Below are 26,306 nucleotides of genomic sequence, written 5' to 3'. Positions count from 1 at the left end.
AAGAACTCAAACCAGTGAAGACAGAAGAGAACAGTGTAGAAGACACAACTGTTACTCTGTCCTACATTTACTCCAAACAGGCATTTAGTAGTGATTATTTCTTCTGGTATCGACAATATCCAGGAAAACCACCAACGGTCTTCGCCTCCCACTCTGCTACAGGGACTGTGGGAATAAATGAAATCGATGGACTGAACGTCAAAGTTGATGGAAACCGAATCAGTCTGAACCTCCCCTCTGCTGCAGTGTCAGACTCTGCTGTGTACTACTGTGCTGTGAGGCCCACAGTGACAGGAAACACCAAAACCCTGTACAAGAACCTCTGGAGCAAAGAAAACACTGCACACCATCCACCAGAGGGAGTCTCCCTCTGAATAAGGTCAGCAGGATGTGATGATGCCATGTGGATTGTTTACAGTGGTGATGATAATGAGGTGTGGCGAAATCTTTCTTATGTGAGTAACTTTTCATCATGGCGTGGAAATAAAAATCACCAAACATCTAATTGAGCAGAAATTAAATGAAATCAACAATCATTCCAAAAATGCAAACACTACATATGTTTGACGAAATTATTCACGATCCAAATCACATTGTGATCATATGAAATGTGTTGTGTCAATTTATTTACTATTATGTTTAACTCCACAACTAAAATGACCCAGTTTGGTAAAGTACATTCATAAAATGGGTTTCATTAAACACTCAGGTCTTCATTGGTTTAGTCAGATTGGGATTACTTGTGGTATTCCACAGGGTTCATTTATAGGCTCATTTAAATTGGCATGCTTTTGATGAAATTATGTTTGAACTGAACATTTGTTTCCTCTCTGTTTTTGATTATATGTGATCGTGAGGTGTATTAAATATCAAAAATGGTAACTTGTTTATTACACGAGAAGTGCAAGTTGCCGCCTTCAGATTCACATCAATGTAAAAAGGCCTGGAAACCTTCCAACAATTAACTTTGTCCTTCAATTGTTTAAACGACAAGATGTGATTTTACAAATTAAACGTTGTTTATTATTGTTAAGTATAGTGCTCATAGTCATCTTAATAATCATTTAAAGTCATCAACAGTCTTTAAAGTAGGAGTATGAATGAGTCTTTATGGTATTTAATGATCCTGGACCAGTGATATATATATATATATTCACAGCTATAATTTGTAACTTCTGTTTCTTAATTAGACACCAAAAAAGTAAAAGCTTTGCTCCTCTAAAAAGTAAAAGATTCTGCTCTGAGTCTGTCAACAGGAGGAAGAGTAACAAGTAAAAACAGATCCTAAGAGGAGATGATGAGGTTCTGGGAGGAGCTCAGACGTTACTGAACTATAGAAGAGATGAACTTCTACATTCAACAGGGTTCAATGTACGAAGCCTCAACATCTCCTTCATTCAACATGCTGTCATCACTGATGTTTCTAGTTCTTCTAAAAGGTTTGTTACTTTCTGCACTGATGAAATGCTTCATTCCATTTATTCCTGAATGATTTAGTGAATGACTTTTGTAAAAGGTGCTAACAGAGTTTTCTCTTCTTTTAGGATTCAGCTGTGAAGAACTCAAACCAGTGAAGACAGAAGAGAACAGTGTAGAAGACACAACTGTTACTCTGTTCTACATTTACTCGAAACAGGCAACTGGTAGTGATTATTTCTTCTGGTATCGACAATATCCAGGAAAACCACCAGAGTTCCTGATCTTTCACTTTGGAACAAAACCTGTAACAAACTCTAGACTGTCTGTTAAAGTGAGTGAGGATAAAACCAGAATGGATCTGAACATCGCGTCTGCTGCAGTGTCAGACTCTGCTGTGTACTACTGTGCTGTGAAGCCCACAGTGACAGGAAACACCAAAACCCTGTACAAGAACCTCTGGAGCAAAGACATCACTGTACACCATCCACCAGAGGGAGTCTCGCTCTGAATCACTTTGTGATCAGAACTCAACCTACATCAGGGGTATTCGCTGAAGTTATTCCATGTTATGTTTGTGTTTGTGTGCTTTTTACATTCTTTCTCTCAGTAAACAGATGTTGTGACAGTATAAGGCACACATGGGAACTGAGGAAGTGTGTAGAGTCTCCAGGGGCACCTGCGGGGGAATTGCTCAATGTATCTTTTTCTCTTCTAAATAAATGTTAACTTTTTTACCTTTAATTGATTGACGTGTTGGATTCTTCTCATTAACCAACTCGGAGGGATTGAAAATCCAAACACACCCAAAGGAGCCGGCCAGTTACGAGCAAGTTGGCCAGCGAGCAGTGAGCAGCTGTTCGGGTAGCCGTGAGCGTTTTCAGGGTCAATGAGTTAATGTGTTTACTTGGAAAAGCAATACTGTGATATGGAATGTTTTTGCCATACCGTACAGCCCTACCACCCACCAATCAGTGTATTACTACACAGGAGTACCAGCCCCAAAAGTTATTTATCCATCGATATATTATATCGACAAAGATATATCGATAGTTACTGTACTACACTTCAAAGGTACTTCATACTGTAAAAAAAACTTTAGAAATAAACGTTGTACTCTTTACTTTACTACACCTCCGAAGTACTTTTTGTACTTTTCACAGTACAACACCTCAGAGGGAAAAGTTGTACCTTTTACTACGTCCCATAAGCTGAAATAAGGACCTGTGTGTAGTAGTTGGTGTTGTTGTCCTACAGGGGACAGCAGAGGCCTGACTGTCCTCCACACACTGCGGGTTTGGTGAGTGGAGCTTCTTGTCCATCCCAAAGGTGACCTCATGGCCGTCACTGCCTCCATGCGCAGGGACACGTGAACTGACCGATTGACAGTCTCTGTGTACCACCGGGACAGCAAACCCACAGTCTGTGTACAGCAACGTGACTGCGCCTCGCTGAGCGTTTGCACATCTGTAAAAGGTGGAGCCTGAGCTGGTGGAGAAACATTCTTGATATGTGAACCCAAATAGTGGATATCCATCAAGGTGTCAGGGTTCCTCCTCTCACTGCAGCCATGAAACACTGGATGGGAAACATGCTGATTCTGACTCTCTGGCTAGGTAACTATTTAAAGCTCCTGATAGTTCTGCTTCATTCAATCATCCTTATTGATTCATCTCTTCTTCCTCAGAGTGTTCGGCAGAAGACACAGTGATCCAGTCCACAGGAGATGTCTTTGCGACCGAAGGACACACAGTTACTCTTGACTGTACATTTAAAATAAGTGGGAGTATTAATGCATATTTGTTCTGGTACAAACAAGTCAATAACCATCTGAAGTACATTTTGAGACGTGATACTTTGAACACAGAAGATAATTCTCCAGAGTTCCAGAAGGACAGATTTGATGCTACAATCAGCAATGCGTCAGTTCCACTCAACATCTCGTCTGCTGCAGTGTCAGACTCTGCTGTGTACTACTGTGCTGTGAGGCCCACAGTGACAGGAAACACCAAAACCCTGTACAAGAACCTCTGGAGCAAAGACAACACTGTACACCATCCACCAAAGGGAGTCTCGCTCTGAATAACATCAGCAGGATGTGAAGATATTGTCTGGATTCCTTATAGTAAGGATAAAACAAAAGAAAGGCACAAGGAAAAAGTGTAATTAAATGAACTGATGATAATGAGCTGTTGTGTAATATTTGTCATATGAACAACAATTCATCATGGAGTACTAATAGAAATACTGTGGTGTTCCACAGGGTTCAATCGTAGGTCTTATTGAAATTGTAAAACTTTTGAAAAATGTTGTTTGAATAAAACATCTGTTTCCCCTGTGTTTTATACTATATTTATTCACAAGGTTTATTGAATTACAACCTGTACATTACTTGAGAAGTGCAAGTGGCCAGCTTTAGTCGAACATCAATGTAAAAAGAACTATCTCCTGGATCACTGACTTCCTCACGGGCAAACCACAGTTTGTCGGACAAGAACATCTGCTGTCTGATGGGGTGGTCAGTGATACTGGAGCCACACAGGGATCTGTCCTGTCTCCCTTCCTCTTCACCTCGTACACCACTGACTTCCAGTACAACTCTATGTCATGCCATCTGCAGACGTTCTGTGTTGACTCTGCAGTAGTCGTTGTATGAGGGACGGAGGAGGAGTAGACTTAAGAAGCTAATGAAGTAGGTCGGCTCCATCATTGGCTCCCAACAAGAGCATCCTGAAGAGGTGGGGGAGAGGAGGACACTGAAAAAACGATTGTCCATATTGGAAAACCTGGACCACCCTCTTTACTACCTACTGCAGGGACAGTGGAGCACCTTTTCCATCAGGTTGATCCATAAGGACAGATACAGGAGAACATTGCTGGCAACTGCAATAAGACTGTACAACAAAACAGCTCTCGCTAAATCCTTGTTTATTTGAACAACTACTGCACTACTGTCTATATCAATAAGATTGTACTCCTGTCTTAATTTAATTTGCTGTACTGCTGCTATTGCACACACATTTACCCTTGGGGATAAATGAAGTAAATATTTATCTTTCTTAAAATCCGTAATAGGTGATACATAATTACAGCTCTGTTTTGTAAATCTTGTTATTAATTAGGCACCAAAAAAGTAAAAGCTTTGTACCTCTAAAAATGAAAGATTCTGCTCTGAGTCTGTCAACAGGAGGAAGAATAACAGAAGTAAAAACAGATCCTAAGAGGACACGATGAGGTTCTGGGAGGAGCTCAGACGTTACTGAACTATAGAAGAGATGAACTTCTACATTCAACAGGGTTCAATGAACAAAGCCTCAACATCTCCTTCATTCAACATGCTGTCATCACTGATGTTTCTAGTTATTCTCAAAGGTTTGTTACTTTCTGCATTGAGGAAATGCTTCATTCCATTTGTTCCTGAATGATTTAGTAAATGACTTTTCTAAATTGTTCAAACAGAGTTATCTCTTCTTTTAGGATTCAGCTGTGAAGAACTCAAACCAGTGAAGACAGAAGAGAACAGTGTAGAAGACACAACTGTTACTCTGTCCTACATTTACTCCAAACATTTAGTGGTGATTATTTCTACTGGTATCGACAATATCCAGGAAAACCACCAGAGCTCCTTGTCTCCCACTCTGCTACTGGGACTGTGGGAATAAATAAAATTGATGGACTGAGGGTCAAAGTTGATGAAAACCGAATCAGTCTGAACATCTCGTCTGCTGCAGTGTCAGACTCTGCTGTGTACTACTGTGCTGTGAAGCCCACAGTGACAGGAAACACCAAAACCCTGTACAAGAACCTCTGGAGCAAAGACATCACTGTACACCATCCACCAGAGGGAGTCTCGCTCTGAATAACGTCAGCAGGATGTGATGATATTGTCTGGATTATTTATAATGGTGAAAAAAACAAAGAAAATCCTAATGAAAAAGCCGGATTGAAAGAACTGATGATAATGGGATCCTTGTGAAATATTTCTCATATGAACAACAATTCATAATGGAGTGGAAATTAAAAATAACTGTTGTGTTCCACAGGGTACAATCATAAGTATTATTGCAATTGAAAAACTTTCGAAGAAATGTTAATTGTATTAAACATGTTTCCTCTGTGTTTCATACTATATGTGATCATGAGTTTTATTAAAATACAACTTGTTTATTATATGAGAAGTACAAGTGGCCGGCTTTAGTCTCACATCAATGTAAAAACGTCTGAAAACCTTCCTACAATTAACTTTTTCCTTCAATTATTTTAAAATAGAGAATGTGATTTTACATCTTGCTGAGTCGTATTTTGATATTAAGTATACTGCCGTAGTCATCTTATTAATCATTTAAAAACATCAGCGACCTCTAAATTGGGAGTAGTGCTGCTGCTATTGCACACAAATTTCCCCTTGGGGATGAATGAAGTAAATATCTTTCTTTCTAAAAATCTGTAATAGGTGATACATATTTACAGCTCTGTTTTGTAAATCTTGTTGTTAATTAGAAACCAAAGAAAGTAAAAGCTTTGCACCTCTAGAAAGTAGGAGGCTCTGCTCTGAGTCTGTCAACAGGAGGAAGAGTAACAAGTAAAAACAGATCCTAAGAGGAGATGATGAGGTTCTGGGAGGAGCTCAGACGTTACTGAACTATAGAAGAGATGAACTTCTACATTCAACAGGGTTCAATGTACGAAGCCTCAACATCTCCTTCATTCAACATGCTGTCATCACTGATGTTTCTAGTTATTCTGAAAGGTTTGTTACTTTCTGCATTGAGGAAATACTTCATTCCATATGTTCCTGAATGATTTAGTGAATTACTTTCATAAAATGTTCTAACAGAGTTATCTCTTCTTTTAGGATTCAGCTGTCAAGAACTCAAACCAGTGAAGACAGAAGAGAACAGTGTAGAAGACACAACTGTTACTCTGTCCTACATTTACTCCAAACAGGCAACTGGTAGTGATTATTTCTTCTGGTATCGACAATATCCAGGAAAACCACCAAAGTTCCTAATCTCCCACTCTGCTACAGGGACTGTGGGAATAAATGAAATCGATGGACTGAACGTCAAAGTTGATGGAAACCGAATCAGTCTGAACCTCCCCTCTGCTGCAGTGTCAGACTCTGCTGTGTACTACTGTGCTGTGAGGCCCACAGTGACAGGAAACACCAAAACCCTGTACAAGAACCTCTGGAGCAAAGAAAACACTGCACACCATCCACCAGAGGGAGTCTCCCTCTGAATAAGGTCAGCAGGATGTGATGATGCCATGTGGATTGTTTACAGTGGTGATGATAATGAGGTGTGGCGAAATCTTTCTTGTGTGAGTAACTTTTCATCATGGCGTGGAAATAAAAATCACCAAACATCTAATTGAGCAGAAATGAAATGAAATCAACAATCATTCCAAAAATGCAAACACTACATATGTTTGAGGAAATTGTTGATGATCCGAATCACATTGTGGTCATATGAAATGTGTTGTGTCAATTTATTTACTATTATGTTTAACTCCATAACTAAAATGACCCAGTTTGGTGAAGTATATTCATAAAATAATCATTTAAAAACATCAGCGACCTCTAAATTGGGAGTAGTGCTGCTGCTATTGCACACAAATTTCCCCTTGGGTAAAAATTAAGTAAATATCTTTCTTTCTAAAAATCTGTAATAGGTGATACATATTTACAGCTCTGTTTTGTAAATCTTGTTATTAATTAGACACCAAAAAAGTAAAAGCTTTGCACCTCTAGAAAGTAAAAGATTCTGCTCTGAGTCTGTCAACAGGAGGAAGAGTAACAGAAGTAAAAACAGATCCTAAGAGGAGACGCTGAGGTTCTGGGAGGAGCTCAGACGTTACTGAACTATAGAAGAGATGAACTTCTACATTCAACAGGGTTCAATGTACGAAGCCTCAACATCTCCTTCATTCAAAATGCTGTCATCACTGATGCTTCTAGTTATTCTCAAAGGTTTGTTACTTTCTGCATTGATGAAATGCTTCATTCCATTTGTTCCTGAATGATTTAGTAAATGAGTTTTGTCAAATGGTCTAACATAGTTATCTCTTCTTTTAGGATTCAGCTGTGAAGAACTCAAACCAGTGAAGACAGAGGAGAACGGTGTAGAAGACACAACTGTTACTCTGTCCTGCAATTACTCCAGTCAGTTTACAGATTATTTCTTCTGGTATCGACAATTTCCAGGAAAAAGCCCAGATTTCCTGATCGGGCACGTTGGAAGACAACATGCAAAAAGCTCTAGACTGTCTGTTAAAGTGAGTGATGATAAAACCAGAATGGATCTGAACATCTCGTCTGCTGCAGTGTCAGACTCTGCTGTGTACTACTGTGCTGTGAAGCCCACAGTGACAGGAAACACCACAACCCTGTACAAGAACCCCTGGAGCAAAGACAACAATGCACACCATCCATCAGAGGGAGTCTCGCTCTCAATAAGTTCAGCAGGATGTGAAACTAGCGTATAATAACCCTCACCCTGTGTGACTCTTGTTCACCACTGTGGTTGGCTCCTTCCGTTTCCTGGGCTCCATAATCACGCAGAACCTCAAGTGGGAGCTGAACATCAGTTCCGTCACCAAGAAGGCCCAGCAGAGGATGTTCTTCCTGATGCAGCTAACGAAATTAAACTTGGCAAAGACGATGATGGTGCACTTCTACACGGCCATCATTGAGTCCATCCACTGCTCCTCCATTAACGTTTGGTACGCTGCAGCCACAGCAAAGAACAAGGGCAGGTTGCAGTGTGTCATACTGTCTGCAGAGAGGGTGATTGGCTGCAATCTGCTGTCTCTCCAGGACTTGTTCGCTTCCAGGACTTTGAAGTACTGTCTGCTGTTATGCACCAACCGCCATGTCAAATTCCATATATATAATATGTCTAACATATTATGGTAATAAACATTTCCTGATTCCTGATTCCTGATGAGAAGTGGAAGTTGCTTGCTTTAGATTCACATCAATGTCAAAAGGTCTGAAAACCTTCCTACAATTAACTTTCTCCTTCAATTCTTTAAACTACAGAATGTGATTTTACATCTTGCTTACATCTCACTCTTTTGATGTTAAATATACTGCCATAGACATCTTATTAATCATTTAAAAACATCAGCTGTCTTTAAATTAGGAGTATAATTGAATCTTTCTGGTATTTAATAATCCTGAATAGGTGATACAAAATGTAGCTGTGAATATGTAACTACTGTTATTAACCCTCTTGTCACCTTTAAATGTACTAACATCTTTTACCATTGTGGTCAATTTGACACCAGCAATTTCAACACCCAGAAAATGATTAAATTATATTTTTTTCCCCAGGTTTATTTATTAGGAAATGTCTGCTAGTTTCTTGAATACATAAATAGGGCATTCAATTTTTAAAAAGAGGCACCCACCCCCTTAAAAATCCAGAAATACCTGTTAAGCGACTATGGAGAAATATGCAGATCGGAATAAAATGTCACTGATTGACATGCCATTTATAAGTGATAATTTTTATAATAATATCCTATACATATATAGATTATATTATTATATCTTTCCAGTGTGAGGAGCCTAAATGCTTGTTGTTGCTTTGCCTTTTGACTTGTACATTCTTGCCAAAAAGAGCAACCCAATGTAGGCCTCCTAGTCGGTCACATCCAAGTCTTTCCAACTCTCCCTGTACACACCCATGCCCTCTAAATTCATCATCTCAAGTCCATCCTTTTCCATTGGTATTATCCATCCACTCAAATTCAAACCACTTATCCTGCACACAGGGTCGCGGGGGGGGGGCTGGAGTCTATCCCAGCCAATTTCAAGTAAGAGACAGGGTACACCCTGGATCAGTCGCCAGCCAATCGCAGGGCAACACATAGACAAACAACCATTCACACTCACATCCATACACCTACAGGCAATATAGAGGTCCCAATCAACCTAATTCCCAGCACATGTCTTTGGACTGTGGGAGGAAGCAAGAGTACCCAGAGAGAACCCACACAGACACAGGGAGAACATGCAGACTCCACACAGAAAGGCCACTGGGTGGAGTCAAACCCAGGACCTTCTTGCTGTGAGGTGACGGTGCTAACCACCACACCACCGTGCCACCCTTGATGGCGTTATGAAGAGGTTAAATTATGATGACATTAGAAGCACTAAGTCTACCTGTTGTTCATGTGGGGAGACGGACCATAATAACTTCACATTTTTGGAGGGCAGAGTGTTTTTTGGAGGTTGAGAGACAACAGGAGGGTCAACAATGAGGGACTTTTTCCCATCAGAGGAGGATGCCTCGTAATCAGGGTCCTTCTCAACATCATCTTTTGTCTCAGACACATTCTCCTCTACGTCACATGATCAAATAGCTCTGACAAAACGTCATTGACAGAAAATCTTTCTTAGTGGTCAGTCTCACAGTAGCCCCTCGTGCAGCGGTCCCAGCTCCATCCCCCAAACCCAAATAGGTTAAAATGTGTTACTTTGTAGATTGTTTGATAATATACTGCAGGTGCAAGTGCTTGGGTTTGCAGGTGCAGATTTTGTGTCTGACCTGTGGACGACCTGATTAGTTTTATACAGCTTAAACGGCCTGGGAAAGAACACTGATGCGTAAAACATGTGAACAGGACATTGAAAACATATCATCATGTTCATTTTATGTTTACCCAGTTGTCCCTGTTAAATTAGGAAAAGTCATGAAATTAAAAAAAAAAAAAAATTATGTTAGTTATCTATTTAGAGACGTTGAACATCGAATGGGGTCAAATTGACCACAAAAGTAATAGGAGGTTTAGTTAGGCACCAAAAAAGTAAAAGCTTTGCACCTCTAGAAAGTCAAAGATTCTGCTCTGAGTCTGTCAACAGGAGGAAGAGTAACAGAAGTAAAAACAGATCCTAAGAGGAGATGATGAGGTTCTGGGAGGAGCTCAGACGTTACTGAACTATAGAAGAGATGAACTTCTACATTCAACAGGGTTCAATGTACGAAGCCTCAACATCTCCTTCATTCAACATGCTGTCATCACTGATGTTTCTAGTTATTCTAAAAGGTTTGTTACTTTCTGCATTGAGGAAATCCTTCATTCCATATGTTCCTGAATGATTTAGTGAATTACTTTCATAAAATGTTCTAACAGAGTTTTCTCTTCTTTTAGGATTCAGCTGTGAAGAACTCAAACCAGTGAAGACAGAAGAGAACAGTGTAGAAGACACAACTGTTACTCTGTCCTACATTTACTCCAAACAGGCAACTGGTAGTGATTATTTCTTCTGGTATCGACAATATCCAGGAAAAGCACCAACGGTCTTCGCCTCCCACTCTGCTACAGGGACTTTGGGAATAAATGAAATCGATGGACTGAACGTCAAAGTGGATGGAAACCGAATCAGTCTGAACATCTCGTCTGCTGCAGTGTCAGACTCTGCTGTGTACTACTGTGCTGTGACGCCCACAGTGACAGGAAACACCAAAACCCTGTACAAGAACCTCTGGAGCAAAGACAACACTGCACACCATCCACCAGAGGGAGTCTCCATCTGAATAACTTCAGCAGAATGTGAATGTATTGTCTTAATTCTTTATAGTGGTGATAAAACAAAAGAAAGGCACAAGGGAAAAGAGTGATAAAAGAACTGATGATAATGAGGTGTTGTGTTATATTTCTCATATGAACAACAATTCATCATGGAGTACTAATAGAAATACTGTGGTGTTCCACAGGTTTCAATCGTAGGCCTTATTGAAATTGTAAAACTTTTGAAAAATGTTGTTTGAATAAAACATCTGTTTCCCCTGTGTTTTATACTATATGTAATCACAAGGTGTATTGAATTACAACCTGTACATTACATGAGAAGTGCAAGTGGCCAGCTTTAGTCGAACATCAATGTAAAAAGAACCATCTCCTGGATCACTGACTTCCTCACGGGCAAACCACAGTTTGTGGGACAGGAACGTCTGCTGTCTGATGGGGTGGTCAGTGATACTGGAGCCACACAGGGATCTGTCCTGTCTCCCTTCCTCTTCACCTTGTACACCACTGACTTCCAGTACAACTCTATGTCATGCTATCTGCAGACGTTCTATATTGACTCTGCAGTAGTCGGTGTTTGAGGGACGGAGGAGGAGTAGACTTAAGAAGCTAATGAAGTAGGTCGGCTTCATCATTGGCTCCCAACAAGAGCATCCTGAAGAGGTGGGGGAGAGGAGGACACTGAAAAAACGATTGTCCATATTGAAAAATCCAGACCACCCTCTTCACTACCTACTGCAGGGACAGTGGAGCACCTTTTCCATCAGGTTGATCCACAAGGACAGATACAGGAGAACATTGCTGCCAACTGCAATAAGACTGTACAACAAAACAGCTCTGGCTAAATCCTTGTTTATTTGAACAACCACTGCACTACTGTCTATATCAATAAGATTGTACTACTGTCTTAATTTAATTTGCTGTACTGCTGCTATTGCACACACATTTACCCTTGGGGATAAATGAAGTAAATATCTATCTTCTAAAAATCTGTAATAGGTGATACATATTTACAGCTCTGTTTCTTAAATCTTGTTATTAATTAGACACCAAAGAAAGTAAAAGCTTTGCACCTCTAGAAAGTAAAAGATTCTGCTCTGAGTCTGTCAACAGGAGGAAGAGTAACAAGTAAAAACAGATCCTAAGAGGAGATGATGAGGTTCTGGGAGGAGCTCAGACGTTACTGAACTATAGAAGAGATGAACTTCTACATTCAACAGGGTTCAATGTACGAAGCCTCAACATCTCCTTCATTCAACATGCTGTCATCACTGATGTTTCTAGTTATTCTCAAAGGTTTGTTACTTTCTGCATTGAGGAAATACTTCATTCCATTTGTTCCTGAATGATTTAGTAAATGACTTTTGTAAATTGTTCTAACAGAGTTATCTCTTCTTTTAGGATTCAGCTGTCAAGAACTCAAACCAGTGAAGACAGAAGAGAACAGTGTAGAAGACACAACTGTTACTCTGTCCTACATTTACTCCAAACAGGCAACTGGTGGTGATTATTTCTTTTGGTATCGACAATATCCAGGAAAACCACCAGAGTTCCTCGTCTCCCACTCTGCTACAGGGACTGTGGTAATAAAAGAAATTGATGGACTGAACGTCAAAGTTGATGGAAACCGAATCAGTCTGAACATCTCGTCTGCTGCAGTGTCAGACTCTGCTGTGTACTACTGTGCTGTGAAGCCCACAGTGACAGGAAACACCAAAACCCTGTACAAGAACGTCTGGAGCAAAGACAACACTGCACACCATCCACCAGAGGGAGTCTCCCTCTGAATAAACTAAGCAAGATGTGGTGATATTGTCTGGATTGTTTATAGTGGTGAAAAAAATGAAGAAAATCACAAGGAAAAGCCTGATTAAAGGAACTGATTATTATGGGATTCTTGTGAAAAATTTCTCATATGAACAACAATTCCAAATGGAGTGGAAATTTTAAATAAACTGTTGTGTTCCAAAGGGTACAATCATAAGTCTTTTTGCAATTGAAAAACTTTGGAAGAAATTATTTTTGAATTAAACAATATGTTTCCTCTGTGTTTCATACTATATGTGATCATGAGGTTTATTAAACTACAACTTGTTTATTATATGAGAAGTACAAGTGGCCGGCTTTAGTCTCACATCAATGTAAAAAGGTCTGAAAACCTTCCTACAATTAACTTTTTCCTTCAATTATTTTAAAGTACAGATTGTGATTTTACATCTTGCTGAGTTGTATTTTGATTTTAAGTACACTGCCGTAGTCATCTTATTAATCATTTAAAAACATCAGCGACCTCTGAATTGGGAGTAGTGCTGCTGCTATTGCACACAAATTTCCCCTTGGGGATAAATGAAGTAAATATCTATCTTTCTAAAAATCTGTAATAGGTGATACATATTTACAGCTCTGTTTTGTAAATCTTGTTATTAATTAGAAACAAAAGAAAGTAAAAGCTTTGCACCTCTAGAAAGTAGGAGGCTCTGCTCTGAGTCTGTCAACAGGAGGAAGAGTAACAGAAGTAAAAACAGATCCTAAGAGGAGACGCTGAGGTTCAGGGAGGAGCTCAGACGTTACTGAACTATAGAAGAGATGAACTTCTACATTCAACAGGGTTCAATGTACGAAGCCTCAACATCTCCTTCATTCAACATGCTGTCATCACTGATGTTTCTAGTTATTCTAAAAGGTTTGTTACTTTCTGCATTGATGAAATGCTTCATTCCATTTGTTCCTGAATGATTTAGTGAATGAGTTTTGTAAAATGTTCTAACATAGTTATCTCTTCTTTTAGGATTCAGTTGTGAAGAACTCAAACCAGTGAAGACAGAAGAGAACAGTGTAGAAGACACAACTGTTACTGTGTCCTACATTTACTCCAAACAGGCAACTGGTAGTGATTATTTCTTCTGGTATCGACAATATCCAGGAAAAGCACCAGAGTTCCTCATCTCCCACTTAGGATCAGGAGGATTATTGAATAGTCCAAAGTCTAATCTGGTGATCAAAGTTGATGGAAACCGAATCAGTCTGAACATCTCGTCTGCTGCAGTGTCAGACTCTGCTGTGTACTACTGTGCTGTGACGCCCACAGTGACAGGAAACACCAAAACCCTGTACAAGAACCTCTGGAGCAAAGACAACACTGCACACCATCCACCAGAGGGAGTCTCCCTCTGAATAAACTCAGTTCAATCAGGAGAGACTCGTTTAATAGTAATACAATAATTTATTACACCAGCATAAAATATGAATTGTGCAAGGTCTTTGGCGATTGGACTCCATCATGACGTACTATCCCCGAAGGCAGGGATAGTGAGGTCCAATAATCCCAATCCCCCTGGAGTCCAGACACTGGTGGAGGTGGTGTAAGGAATAGCAGCAACCTGATGACGAACCCGGAACAACGCTGATGCCAACTGGAGGTGACTGGGGTGGAGGAGGGTCGCTTCAGCTACACGCTGAACTGACAGCTGACAGCCAACAGAGAGGAGAACACATTTAAAGATTGACAGCAACAACGTGATTGGCTTAAGGAAACCGTTTGTAGAATCTGATTGGTTACTAAAATGTGCACGCCCCCAATCAGCTGTTACTTAATTACAACAGGAGGCGAACAGAGTCAGACAGGTTGTCTTCCTGACTGAACTTGCGCTTAAGCTACATCAAGATGTGGTGATATTGTCTGGATTGTTTATAGTGGTGAAAAAAATGAAGAAAATCACAAGGAAAAGCCTGATTAAAGGAACTGATTATTATGGGATTCTTGTGAAAAATTTCTCATATGAACAACAATTCCAAATGGAGTGGAAATTTTAAATAAACTGTTGTGTTCCAAAGGGTACAATCATAAATCTTTTTGCAATTGAAAAACTTTGGAAGAAATTATTATTGAATTAAACAATATGTTTCCTCTGGGTTTCATACTATATGTGATCATGAAGTTTATTAAACTACAACTTGTTTATTATATGAGAAGTACAAGTGGCCGGCTTTAGTCTCACATCAATGTAAAAAGGTCTGAAAACCTTCCTACAATTAACTTTTTCCTTCAATTATTTTAAAGTACAGATTGTGATTTTACATCTTGCTGAGTCGTATTTTGATTTTAAGTATACTGCCGTAGTCATCTTATTAATCATTTAAAAACATCAGCGACCTCTAAATTGGGAGTAGTGCTGCTGCTATTGCACACAAATTTCCCCTTGGGGATAAATGAAGTAAATATCTAACTTTCTAAAAATCTGTAATAGGTGATACATATTTACAGCTCTTTTTAAATCTTGTTATTTATTAGAAACAAAAGAAAGTAAAAGCTTTGCACCTCTAGAAAGTAGGAGGCTCTGCCCTGAGTCTGTCAACAGGAGGAAGAGTAAAAGAAGTAAAAACAGATCCTAAGAGGAGATGATGAGGTTCTGGGAGGAGCTCAGACGTTACTGAACTATAGAAGAGATGAACTTCTACATTCAACAGGGTTCAATTTACGAAGCCTCAACATTTCCTTCATTCAACATGCTGTCATCACTGATGTTTCTAGTTCTTCTAAAAGGTTTGTTACTTTCTGCACTGAGGAAATGCTTCATTCCATTTGTTCCTGAATGATTTAGTGAATGACTTTCATAAAATGTTCTAACAGAGTTATCTCTTCTTTTAGGATTCAGTTGTGAAGAACTCAAACCAGTGAAGACAGAAGAGAACAGTGTAGAAGACACAACTGTTACTCTGTTCTACATTTACTCGAAACAGGCAACTGGTAGTGATTATTTCTTCTGGTATCGACAATATCCAGGAAATCCACCAAAGGTCTTCGTCTCCCACTCAGCTACAGGGACTTTGGGAATAAATGAAATCGATGGACTGAACGTCAAAGTGGATGGAAACCGAATCAGTCTGAACATCTCGTCTGCTGCAGTGTCACACTCTGCTGTGTACTACTGTGCTGTGAGGCCCACAGTGACAGGAAACACCAAAACCCTGTACAAGAACCTCTGGAGCAAATACATCACTGCACACCATCCACCAGAGGGAGTCTCGCTCTGAATAACATCAGCATGATGTGAAGATAGCATCTGTTACCCCTCACCCTGTGTGACTCCCGCGTCACTCCTTCCGTTTCCTGGGCTCAATCATCACGCAGAACCTCAAGTTGGAGCTGAACATCAGTTCCATCACCAAGAAGGCTCAGCAGAGGATGTTCTTCCTGATGCAGCTGCAGAAATTCAACTTGCCAAAGACGATGATGGTGCACTTCTACAGGGCCATTGAGTCCATCCACTGCTCCTCCATCACTGTGTGTTACGCTGCAGCCACAGCCAAGAACAAGGGCAGGTTGCAGTGTGTAATCCTGTCTGCAGAGAGGGCTATTGGCTGCAATCTTCTGTCTCTCCAGGACTTGTTCGCTTCCAGGACTTTGAAGCGGTCTAGAAAGATTGTTGCCGACCCCTCTCACCTTCGACGTGAACTGATTGTGCCCCTTCCATCCGACAGGAGGCTGAGGTCCATCACGACTAAGACCTTCCGCCACACTAACAATTTCTTCCCATCGGCAGTGGGGCTCATCAACCGAGTCCTGGTCCCACTGACTGACTCTGACTCCATGTACATACACTTTCACTCGTCGCTTTCTGTAGCTGGTGCACCTTATCTCTATTTTTATTTTATCTTTATTTCTTAACTTACTAACCCATTGCATATTTTATTATATTTTATTCTTATTTCTGCACTACATTGTCTGTTGCCCATCATTGTAGTGTCTGCTGTTATGCACCAACCGCCAAGTCAAATTCCATATATATAATATCTCTGACATATTATGGCAATAAACGTTTCCGGATTCCTGATTCCTGATGAGAAGTGCAAGTTGCCGCCCTCAGATTCACATCAATGTAAAAAGGCCTGGAAACCTTCCAACAATTAACTTTGTCCTTCAATTGTTTAAACAATATGATGTGATTTTACAACTTAAAGGTTGTCTTTTATTGTTAAGTATAGCTCTCATAGTCATCTTAATAATCATTTAAAATCATCAACAGTCTTTAAATTAGGAGTATGAATGAGTCTTTCTGGTATTTAATAATCCTGGACCAGTGATACATATTCACAGCTATAATTTGTAACTTCTGTTTCTTAATTAGACACCAAAAAAGTAAAAGCTTTGGTCCTCTAAAAAGTAAAAGATTCTGCTCTGAGTCTGTCAACAGGAGGAAGAGTAACAAGTAAAAACAGATCCTAAGAGGAGACGCTGAGGTTCTGGGAGGAGCTCAGACGTTACTGAACTATAGAAGAGATGAACTTCAACATTCAACAGGGTTCAATGTACGAAGCCTCAACATCTCCTTCATTCAAAATGCTGTCATCACTGATGCTTCTAGTTATTCTCAAAGGTTTGTTACTTTCTGCATTGAGGAAATGCTTCTTTCCATTTGTTCCTGAATGATTAAGTGAATGAAATTGTTCTAACATAGTTTTCTCTTCCTTTAGGATTCAGCTGTGAAGAACTCAAACCAGTGAAGACAGAAGAGAACAGTGTAGAAGACACAACTGTTACTCTGTCCTGCAATTTATCCAGTCAGTTAAATGATTATTTCTTCTGGTATCGACAAAATCCGGGAAAACCACCAGCGTTCGTGATCTTTCACCTTGGATCCCAACGTGTAACAAACTCTAGACTGTCTGTTAAACTGAGTGATGATAAATCCAGAATGGATCTGAACATCTCGTCTACTAAAGTGTCAGACTCTGCTGTGTACTACTGTGCTGTGAGGCCCACAGTGACAGGAAACACCAAAACCCTGTACAAGAACCTCTGGAGCAAAGACAACACTGCAAACCATCCACCAGAGGGAGTCTCTCTCTGAATAAGTTCAGCAGGATGTGATGATGCCATGTGGATTGTTTACAGTGGTGATGATAATGAGGTGTGGCGAAATCTTTCTTGTGTGAGTAACTTTTCATCATGGCGTGGAAATAAAAATCACCAAACATCTAATTGAGCAGAAATTAATTGAAATCAACAATCATTCCAAAAATGCAAACACTACATATGTTTGACGAAATTATTCACGATCCAAATCACATTGTGATCATATGAAATGTGTTGTGTCAATTTATTTACTATTATGTTTAACTCCACAACTAAAATGACCCAGTTTGGTAAAGTACATTCATAAAATGGGATTCATTAAACACTCAGGTCTTCATTGGTTTAGTCAGGTTGGGATTACTTGTGGTATTCCACAGGGTTCATTTATAGGCACATCTAAATTGGCAAGCTTTTGATGAAATTATGTTTGAACTGAACATTTGTTTCCTCTCTGTTTTTGATTATATGTGATCAGGAGGTGTATTAAATATCAAAAATGGTAACTTGTTTATTACATGAGAAGTGCAAGTTGCCGCTTTCAGATTCACATCAATGTAAAAATGCCTGGAAACCTTCCAACAATTAACTTTGTCCTTCAATTGTTTAAACGACAAGATGTGATTTTACAAATTAAACGTTGTTTATTATTGTTAAGTATAGCACTCATAGTCATCTTAATAATCATTTAAAGTCATCAACAGTCTTTAAATTAGGAGTATGAATGAGTCTTTATGGTATTTAATAATCCTGGACCAGTGATACATATTCACAGCTATAATTTGTAACTTCTGTTTCTTAATTAGACACCAAAAAAGTAAAAGCTTTGGTCCTCTAAAAAGTAAAAGATTCTGCTCTGAGTCTGTCAACAGGAGGAAGAGTAACAAGTAAAAACAGATCCTAAGAGGAGACGCTGAGGTTCAGGGAGGAGCTCAGACGTTACTGAACTATAGAAGAGATGAACTTCTACATTCAACAGGGTTCAATGTACGAAGCTTCAACATCTCCTTCATTCAACATGCTGTCATCACTGATGTTTCTAGTTATTCTAAAAGGTTTGTTACATTTTGCATTGAGGAAATGCTTCATTCCATTTGTTCCTGAATGATTTAGTAAATGACTTTTGTAAAATGTTCAAACAGAGTTATCTCTTTTTTTAGGATTCAGCTGTGAAGAACTCAAACCAGTGAAGACAGAAGAGAACAGTGTAGAAGACACAACTGTTACTCTGTCCTACATTTACTCCAAACAGGCAACTGGTGGTGATTATTTCTTTTGGTATCGACAATATCAAGGAAAACCACCAGAGTTCCTCGTCTCCCACTCTGGTACAGGGACTGTGGTAATAAATGAAATTGATGGACTGAACGTCAAAGTGGATGGAAACCGAATCAGTCTGAACATCTCCTCTGCCACAGTGTCAGACTCTGCTGTGTACTACTGTGCTGTGAAGCCCACAGTGACAGGAAACACCAAAACCCTGTACAAGAACCTCTGGAGCAAAGACAACACTGCTCACCATCCACCAGAGGGAGTCTATATCTGAATAACCCCGGATGCCTCAGTCTGGATTCTTTCTAACCCTGAGACAGTTGTTGTAAAAAACTATATGTAGTATAGCAATGTGACATGAGTCTCCTCCTCCTGGCTGCAGAGGTGGCTACATGGCGTAAAACGGTTTGATTGCAGTTGGGAACATCCGACCAAAGACGTGTCCACACTGAGCACTCAGTTACAACGTCTCACCTCTGTTAACATGGACAAACTTGCTGCTGTTTTGTTCTTCTCGACCCTCGTAGGTACGTATGTGGATGACAGTAAAACCTGAAATGTACCTTTAGGAGTTGACCTGTAATGGACACAGATCTAGATGTCATCAGTAATAATGGATTAATAACTATTTAATACATGTTTTGGTTTCTCTACATCATCATAGAGTCATGGTTTTCAGCTGAAGAATTTCACACTTTGTAAGAGATGTCTTTTTATTTCCTGTGGTCATCCTCACCAGGTAACACCTTGGAAGATGATATTACTGCCAGCACTGCTGAAGTTCTTTCATCAGAAGGCTTCAGTGTTTCCCTGTCCTGTAACTACTCCATTAAAGCCAATAATCTTCAATGGTATCGACAGTATCCGGGGTCATCTTCTCAGTTCCTTCTCCTGATCACTGATACTACACAGCCCTCAGTGGTGAAAGCACAACCTCCACACCCTGGGATGACTGCTGAACTGAATAAGGAAAGAAATAGAGTCCATCTGAACATCTCGTCTGCTGCAGTGTCAGACTCTGCTGTGTACTACTGTGCTGTGAGGCCCACAGTGACAGGAAACACCAAAACCCTGTACAAGAACCTCTGGAGCAAAGACAACAGTGCACACCATCCACGAGAGGGAGTCTCGCTCTGAATAACATCAGCATGATTTGAAGATAGCATCTATTACCCCTCACCTTGTTTGACTCCCACATCACCACTGGGGCGGGCTGCTTCCGTTTCCTGGGCTCAATCATCACGCAGAACCTCGAGTCGGAGCTGAACATCAGTTCCATCACCAAGAAGGCTCAGCAGAGGATGTTCTTCCTGACGCAGCTGAAGAAATTCAACTTGCTAAAGACGACGATGGTGGACATTTACAGGGCCATTGACTCCATCCACTGCTCCTCCATCACTGTGTTGTACGCTGCAGCCACAGCCAAGGACAAGGGCAGGTTGCAGTGCGTAATCCTGTCTGCAGAGAGAGTGATTGGCTGCGATCTGCTGTCTCTGCAGGACTTGTTCGCTTCCAGGACTTTGAAGCGGTCTAGAAAGATTGTTGCCGACCCCTCTCACCTTCGACGTGAACTGATTGTGCCCCTTCCATCCGACAGGAGGCTGAGGTCCATCACGACTAAGACCTTCCGCCACACTAACAAATTCTTCCCATCGGCAGTGGGGCTCATCAACCGAGTCCTGGTCCCACTGACTGACTCTGACTCCATGTACATACACTTTCACTCGTTGCTTTCTGTAGCTGGTGCACCTTATCTCTATTTTTATTTTATCTTTATTTCTTAACTTACTAACCCATTGCATATTTTATTATATTTTAATCTTATTTCTGGACTACATTGTCTGTTGCCCATCATTGTACTGTCTGCTGTTATGCACCAACCGCCAAGTCAAATTCCATATATATAAAATCTCTGACATATTTTGGCAATAAACGTTTCCTGATCCCTGATTCCTGATGAGAAGTGCAAGTTGCCGCCTTCAGATTCACATTAATGTAAAAAGGCCTGGAAACCTTCCAACAATTAACTTTGTCCTTCAATTGTTTAAACGGTAGGATGTGATTTTACAACTTAAAGGTTGTCTTTTATTGTTAAGTATAGCATTCATAGTCATCTTAATAATCATTTAAAATCACCAACGGTCTTTAAATTTGGAGTATAAATGAGTCTTTCTGGTGTTTAATAATCCTGGACCAGTGATACATATTCACAGCTATAATTTGTAACTTCTTTTTCTTAATTAGACACCAAAAAATTAAAAGCTTTGCACCTCTCAAAAGAAGGAGACTGCTCTGAGTCTGGAGGAACAACAGGAGGAAGAGTAAAATAAGTATAAACAGATCCTAAGAGGAGAGGATGAGGTTCTGGGAGGAGCTCAGACGTTACTGAACAATAGAAGAGATGAACTTCTACACTCAACAGGGTTCAATGCACTAAGCCTCAACATCTCCTTCATTCAACATGCTGTCATCACTGATGTTTCTAGTTATTCTCAAAGGTTTGTTACTTTCTGCATTGATGAAATGCTTCATTCCATTTGTTCCTGAATGATTTAGTAAATTACTTTTATAAAATGTTCTAACAGAGTTATCTTTTCTTTTAGGATTCAGCTGTGAAGAACTCAAACCAGTGAAGACAGAAGAGAACAGTGTAGAAGACACAACTGTTACTGTGTCCTACATTTACTCCAAACAGGCAACTGGTAGTGATTATTTCTTCTGGTATCGACAAAATCCAGGAAAACCACCAGAGTTCCTGATATTTCACTTTGGAACAAAACCTGTAACAAACTCTAGACTGTCTATTAAAGTGAGTGAGGATAAAACCAGAATGGATCTGACCATCGCGTCTGCTGCAGTGTCAGACTCTGCTGTGTACTACTGTGCTGTGGAGCCCACAGTGACAGGAAACACCAAAACCCTGTACAAGAACCTCTGGAGCAAAGACATCACTGTACACCATCCACCAGAGGGAGTCTCGCTCTGAATCACTTTGTGATCAGAACTCAACCTACATCAGGGGCATTCGCTGAAGTTATTCCATGTTATGTTTGTGTTTGTGTGCTTTTTACATTCTTTCTCTCAGTAAACAGATGTTGTGACAGTATAAGGCACACATGGGAACTGAGGAAGTGTGTAGAGTCTCCAGGGGCACCTGCGGGGGAATTGCTCAATGTATCTTTTTCTCTTCTAAATAAATGTTAACTTTTTAACTTAATTGATTGACGTGTTGGATTCTTCTCATTAACCAACTCGGAGGGATTGAAAATCCAAACACACGCAAAGGAGCCGGCCAGTTACGAGCAAGTTGGCCAGCGAGCAGTGAGCAGCTGTTCGGGTAGCCGTGAGCGTTTTCAGGGTCAATGAGTTAATGTGTTTACTTGGAAAAGCAATACTGTGATATGGAATGTTTTTGCCATACCGTACAGCCCTAACACCCACCAATCAGTGTATTACTACACAGGAGTACCAGCCCCAAAAGTTATTTATCCATCGATATTTTATATCGACAAAGATATATCGATAGTTACTGTACTACACTTCAAAGGTACTTCATACTGTAAAACACCTTAGAAATAAACGTTGTACTTTTTACTTTACTTACACCTCAGAAGTACTTTTTGTACTTTTCACGGTACTACACCTCAGAGGTACAAGTTGTACCTTTCACAGTACTACACCTCAGAGGTACAAGTTGTACCTTTCACAGTACAACACCTCAGAGGGACAAGTTGTACCTTTTACTGTACTATGTCCCGTAAGCTGAAATAAGGACCTGTGTGTAGTAGTTGCTGTTGTTGTCCTACAGGGGACAGCAGAGGCCTGACTGTCCTCCACACACTGCGGGTTTGGTGAGTGGAGCTTCTTGTCCATCCCAAAGGTGACCTCATGGCCGTCACTGCCTCCAGCCGCAGGGACACGTGAACTGACCGATTGACAGTCTCTGTGTACCACTGTGACAGCAAACCCACAGTCTGTGTACAGCAACGTGACTGCGCCTCGCTGAGCGTTTGCACATCTGTAAAAGGTGGAGTCTGAGCTGGTGGAGAAACATTCTTGATATGTGAACCCAAATAGTGGATATCCATCAAGGTGTCAGGGTTCCTCCTCTCACTGCAGCCATGAAACACTGGATGGGAAACATGCTGATTCTGACTCTCTGGCTAGGTAACTCTTTAAAGCTCCTGATAGTTCTGCTTCATTCAATCATCCTTATTGATTCATCTCTTCTTCCTCAGAGTGTTCGGCAGAAGACACAGTGATCCAGTCCACAGGAGATGTCTTTGCGACCGAAGGACACACAGTTACTCTTGACTGTACATTTGTAATAAGTGGGAGTATTAATGCATATTTGTTCTGGTACAAACAAGTCAATAACCATCTGAAGTACATTTTGAGACGTGATACTTTCAACACAGAAGATAATTCTCCAGAGTTCCAGAAGGACAGATTTGATGCTACAATCAGCAATGCGTCAGTTCCACTCAACATTTCGTCTGCTGCAGTGTCAGACTCTGCTGTGTACTACTGTGCTGTGAGGCCCACAGTGACAGGAAACACCAAAACCCTGTACAAGAACCTCTGGAGCAAAGACAACACTGCACACCATCCACCAGAGGGAGTCTCGCTCTGAATAACTTCAGCAGGATGTGAAGATATTGTCTTAATTCTTTATAGTGGTGATAAAACAGAAGAAAGGCACAAGGAAAAAGTGTGATTAAAAGAACTGATGATAGTGAGATGTTGTGTAATATTTCTCATATGAACAACAATTCATCATGGAGCGCTAATAGAAATACTGTGGTGTTCCACAGGGTTCAATCGTAGGCCTTATTGAAATTGTAAAACTTTTGAAAAATGTTGTTTGAATAAAACATCTGTTTCCTCTGTGTTTTATACTATATGTAATCACAAGGTGTATTGAATTACAACCTGTACATTACATGAGAAGTGCAAGTGGCCAGCTTTAGTCGAACATCATTGTAAAAAGCACCATCTCCTGGATCACTGACTTCCTCACGGGCAAACCACAGTTTGTCGGACAGGAACGTCTGCTGTCTGATGGGGTGGTCAGTGATACTGGAGCCACACAGGGATCTGTCCTGTCTCCCTTCCTCTTCACCTCGTACACCACTGACTTCCAGTACAACTCTATGTCATGCCATCTGCAGACGTTCTGTGTTGAATCTGCAGTAGTCGGTGTTTGAGGGACGGAGGAGGAGTAGACTTAAGAAGCTAATGAAGAAGGTCGGCTCCATCATTGGCTCCCAACAAGAGCATCCTGAGAAGCTGGGGGAGAGGAGGACACTGAAAAAATGATTGTCCATATTGGAAAATCCAGACCACCCTCTTCACTACCTACTGCAGGCACAGTGGAGCACCTTTTCCATCAGGTTGATCCACAAGGACAGATACAGGAGAACATTGCTGCCAACTGCAATAAGACTGTACAACAAAACAGCTCTGGCTAAATCCTTCTATATTTGAACAACCACTGCACTACTGTCTATATCAATAAGATTGTACTCCTGTCTTAAATTAATTTGCTGTACTGCTGCAATGGCACACACATTTACCCTTGGGGATAAATGAAGTAAATATCTATCTTTCTTAAAATAATTACAGCTCTGTTTTGTAAATCTTGTTATTAATTGGGCACCAAAAAAGTAAAAGCTTTGCACCTCTAGAAAGTGAAAGATTCTGCTCTGAGTCTGTCAACAGGAGGAAGAGTAACAAGTAAAAACAGATCCTAAGAGGAGATGATGAGGTTCTGGGAGGAGCTCAGACGTTACTGAACTATAGAAGAGATGAACTTCTACATTCAACAGGGTTCAATATATGAAGCCTCAACATCTCCTTCATTCAACATGCTGTCATCACTAATGTTTCTAGTTATTCTCAAAGGTTTGTTACTTTCTGCATTGAGGAATTGCTTCATTCCATTTGTTCCTGAATGAATTAGTGAATGAGTTTTGTAAAATGTTCTAACAGAGTTATCTCTTCTTTTAGGATTCAGCTGTGAAGAACTCAAACCAGTGAAGACAGAGGAGAACAGTGTAGAAGACACAACTGTTACTCTGTCCTACATTCACTCCAAACAGGCAACTTATTTCTTCTGGTATCGACAATATCCAGGAAAACCACCAACGTTCCTCATCTCCCACTCTGCTACAGGGACTGTGGGAATAAATAAAATCGATGGACTGAGGGTCAAAGTGGATGAAAACCGAATCAGTCTGAACATCTCGTCTGCTGCAGTGTCACACTCTGCTGTGTACTACTGTGCTGTGAAGCCCACAGTGACAGGAAACACCAAAACCCTGTACAAGAACCTCTGGAGCAAAGACAACACCGCACACCATCCACCAGAGGGAGTCTCCATATGAATGACTCTGGATGCCTCAGTCTGGATTCTTTTTAACCCTGAGACAGTTGTTGTGAAGACCTGTATGTAGTATAGCAATGTGACATGAGTCTCCTCCTCCTTGCTGCAGAGGTGGCTACATGGTGTAAAACGGTTTGATTGCAGTTGGGAACATCCGACCAAAGACGTGTCCACACTGAGCACTCAGTTACAACATCTCACCTCTGTGAACATGGACAAACTTGCTGCTGTTTTGTTCTTCTCGACCCTCGTAGGTACGTATGTGGATGACAGTAAAACCTGAAATGTAACTTTAGAAGTTGACGTGTAATGGACACAGATCTAGATGTCATCACTAATAGTGGATCAATAACTATTTAACACCATCTTTTGTTTTCTCTACAACATCATCATAGAGTCATGGTTTTCAGCTGAAGAATGTCACACTTTGTAAGAGATCTCTTTATATTCCTGTGGTCATCCTCACCAGGTAACACCTTGGAAGATGATATTACTGCCAGCACTGCTGAAGTTCTTTCATCAGAGGGCTTCAGTGTTTCCCTGTCCTGTGACTACTCCATTAAAGCCGATAATCTCCAGTGGTATCGACAGTATCCGGGGTCATCTCCTCAGTTCCTTCTCCTGATCACTGATACTACACAGCCCTCAGTGGTGAAAGGACAACCTCCAAACCCTGGGATGACTGCTGAACTGAATAATGAAAGAAATAGAGTCCATCTGAACATCTCGTCTGCTGCAGTGTCAGACTCTGCTGTGTACTACTGTGCTGTGACGCCCACAGTGACAGGAAACACCAAAACCCTGTACAAGAACCTCTGGAGCAAAGACAACACTGCACACCAT

General features: G+C 40.5%; 1 protein-coding gene and 1 gene segment (V, D, J or C); both read left to right on the top strand.

The window, feature by feature from the left end:
* Nucleotides 1–2,714: 2,714 nt before the first annotated feature.
* Nucleotides 2,715–7,902, top strand: LOC119209526 (uncharacterized). Its single transcript, XM_062557834.1, has 4 exons — nt 2,715–3,055; nt 6,256–6,570; nt 7,312–7,387; nt 7,493–7,902. Exons 1-4 carry the CDS (start codon nt 2,987–2,989, stop codon nt 7,900–7,902), a joined length of 870 nt encoding a protein of 289 aa, XP_062413818.1. The 5' UTR covers nt 2,715–2,986.
* Nucleotides 7,903–12,152: 4,250 nt separating this feature from the next.
* Nucleotides 12,153–19,352, top strand: LOC134105262 (T cell receptor alpha variable 3-like). The segment is given in 3 exon segments: nt 12,153–12,249; nt 17,428–17,715; nt 19,165–19,352. Coding segments are annotated over 3 exon segments (573 nt in total).
* Nucleotides 19,353–26,306: the final 6,954 nt, after the last annotated feature.

This window comes from Pungitius pungitius, chromosome 15 (assembly GCF_949316345.1).
Source record: "Pungitius pungitius chromosome 15, fPunPun2.1, whole genome shotgun sequence".
Classification (NCBI taxonomy): domain Eukaryota; kingdom Metazoa; phylum Chordata; class Actinopteri; order Perciformes; family Gasterosteidae; genus Pungitius; species Pungitius pungitius.
The sequence above is the reverse complement of the archived record's forward strand: the minus strand, read 5'-3'. Positions and strand labels throughout refer to the sequence as shown.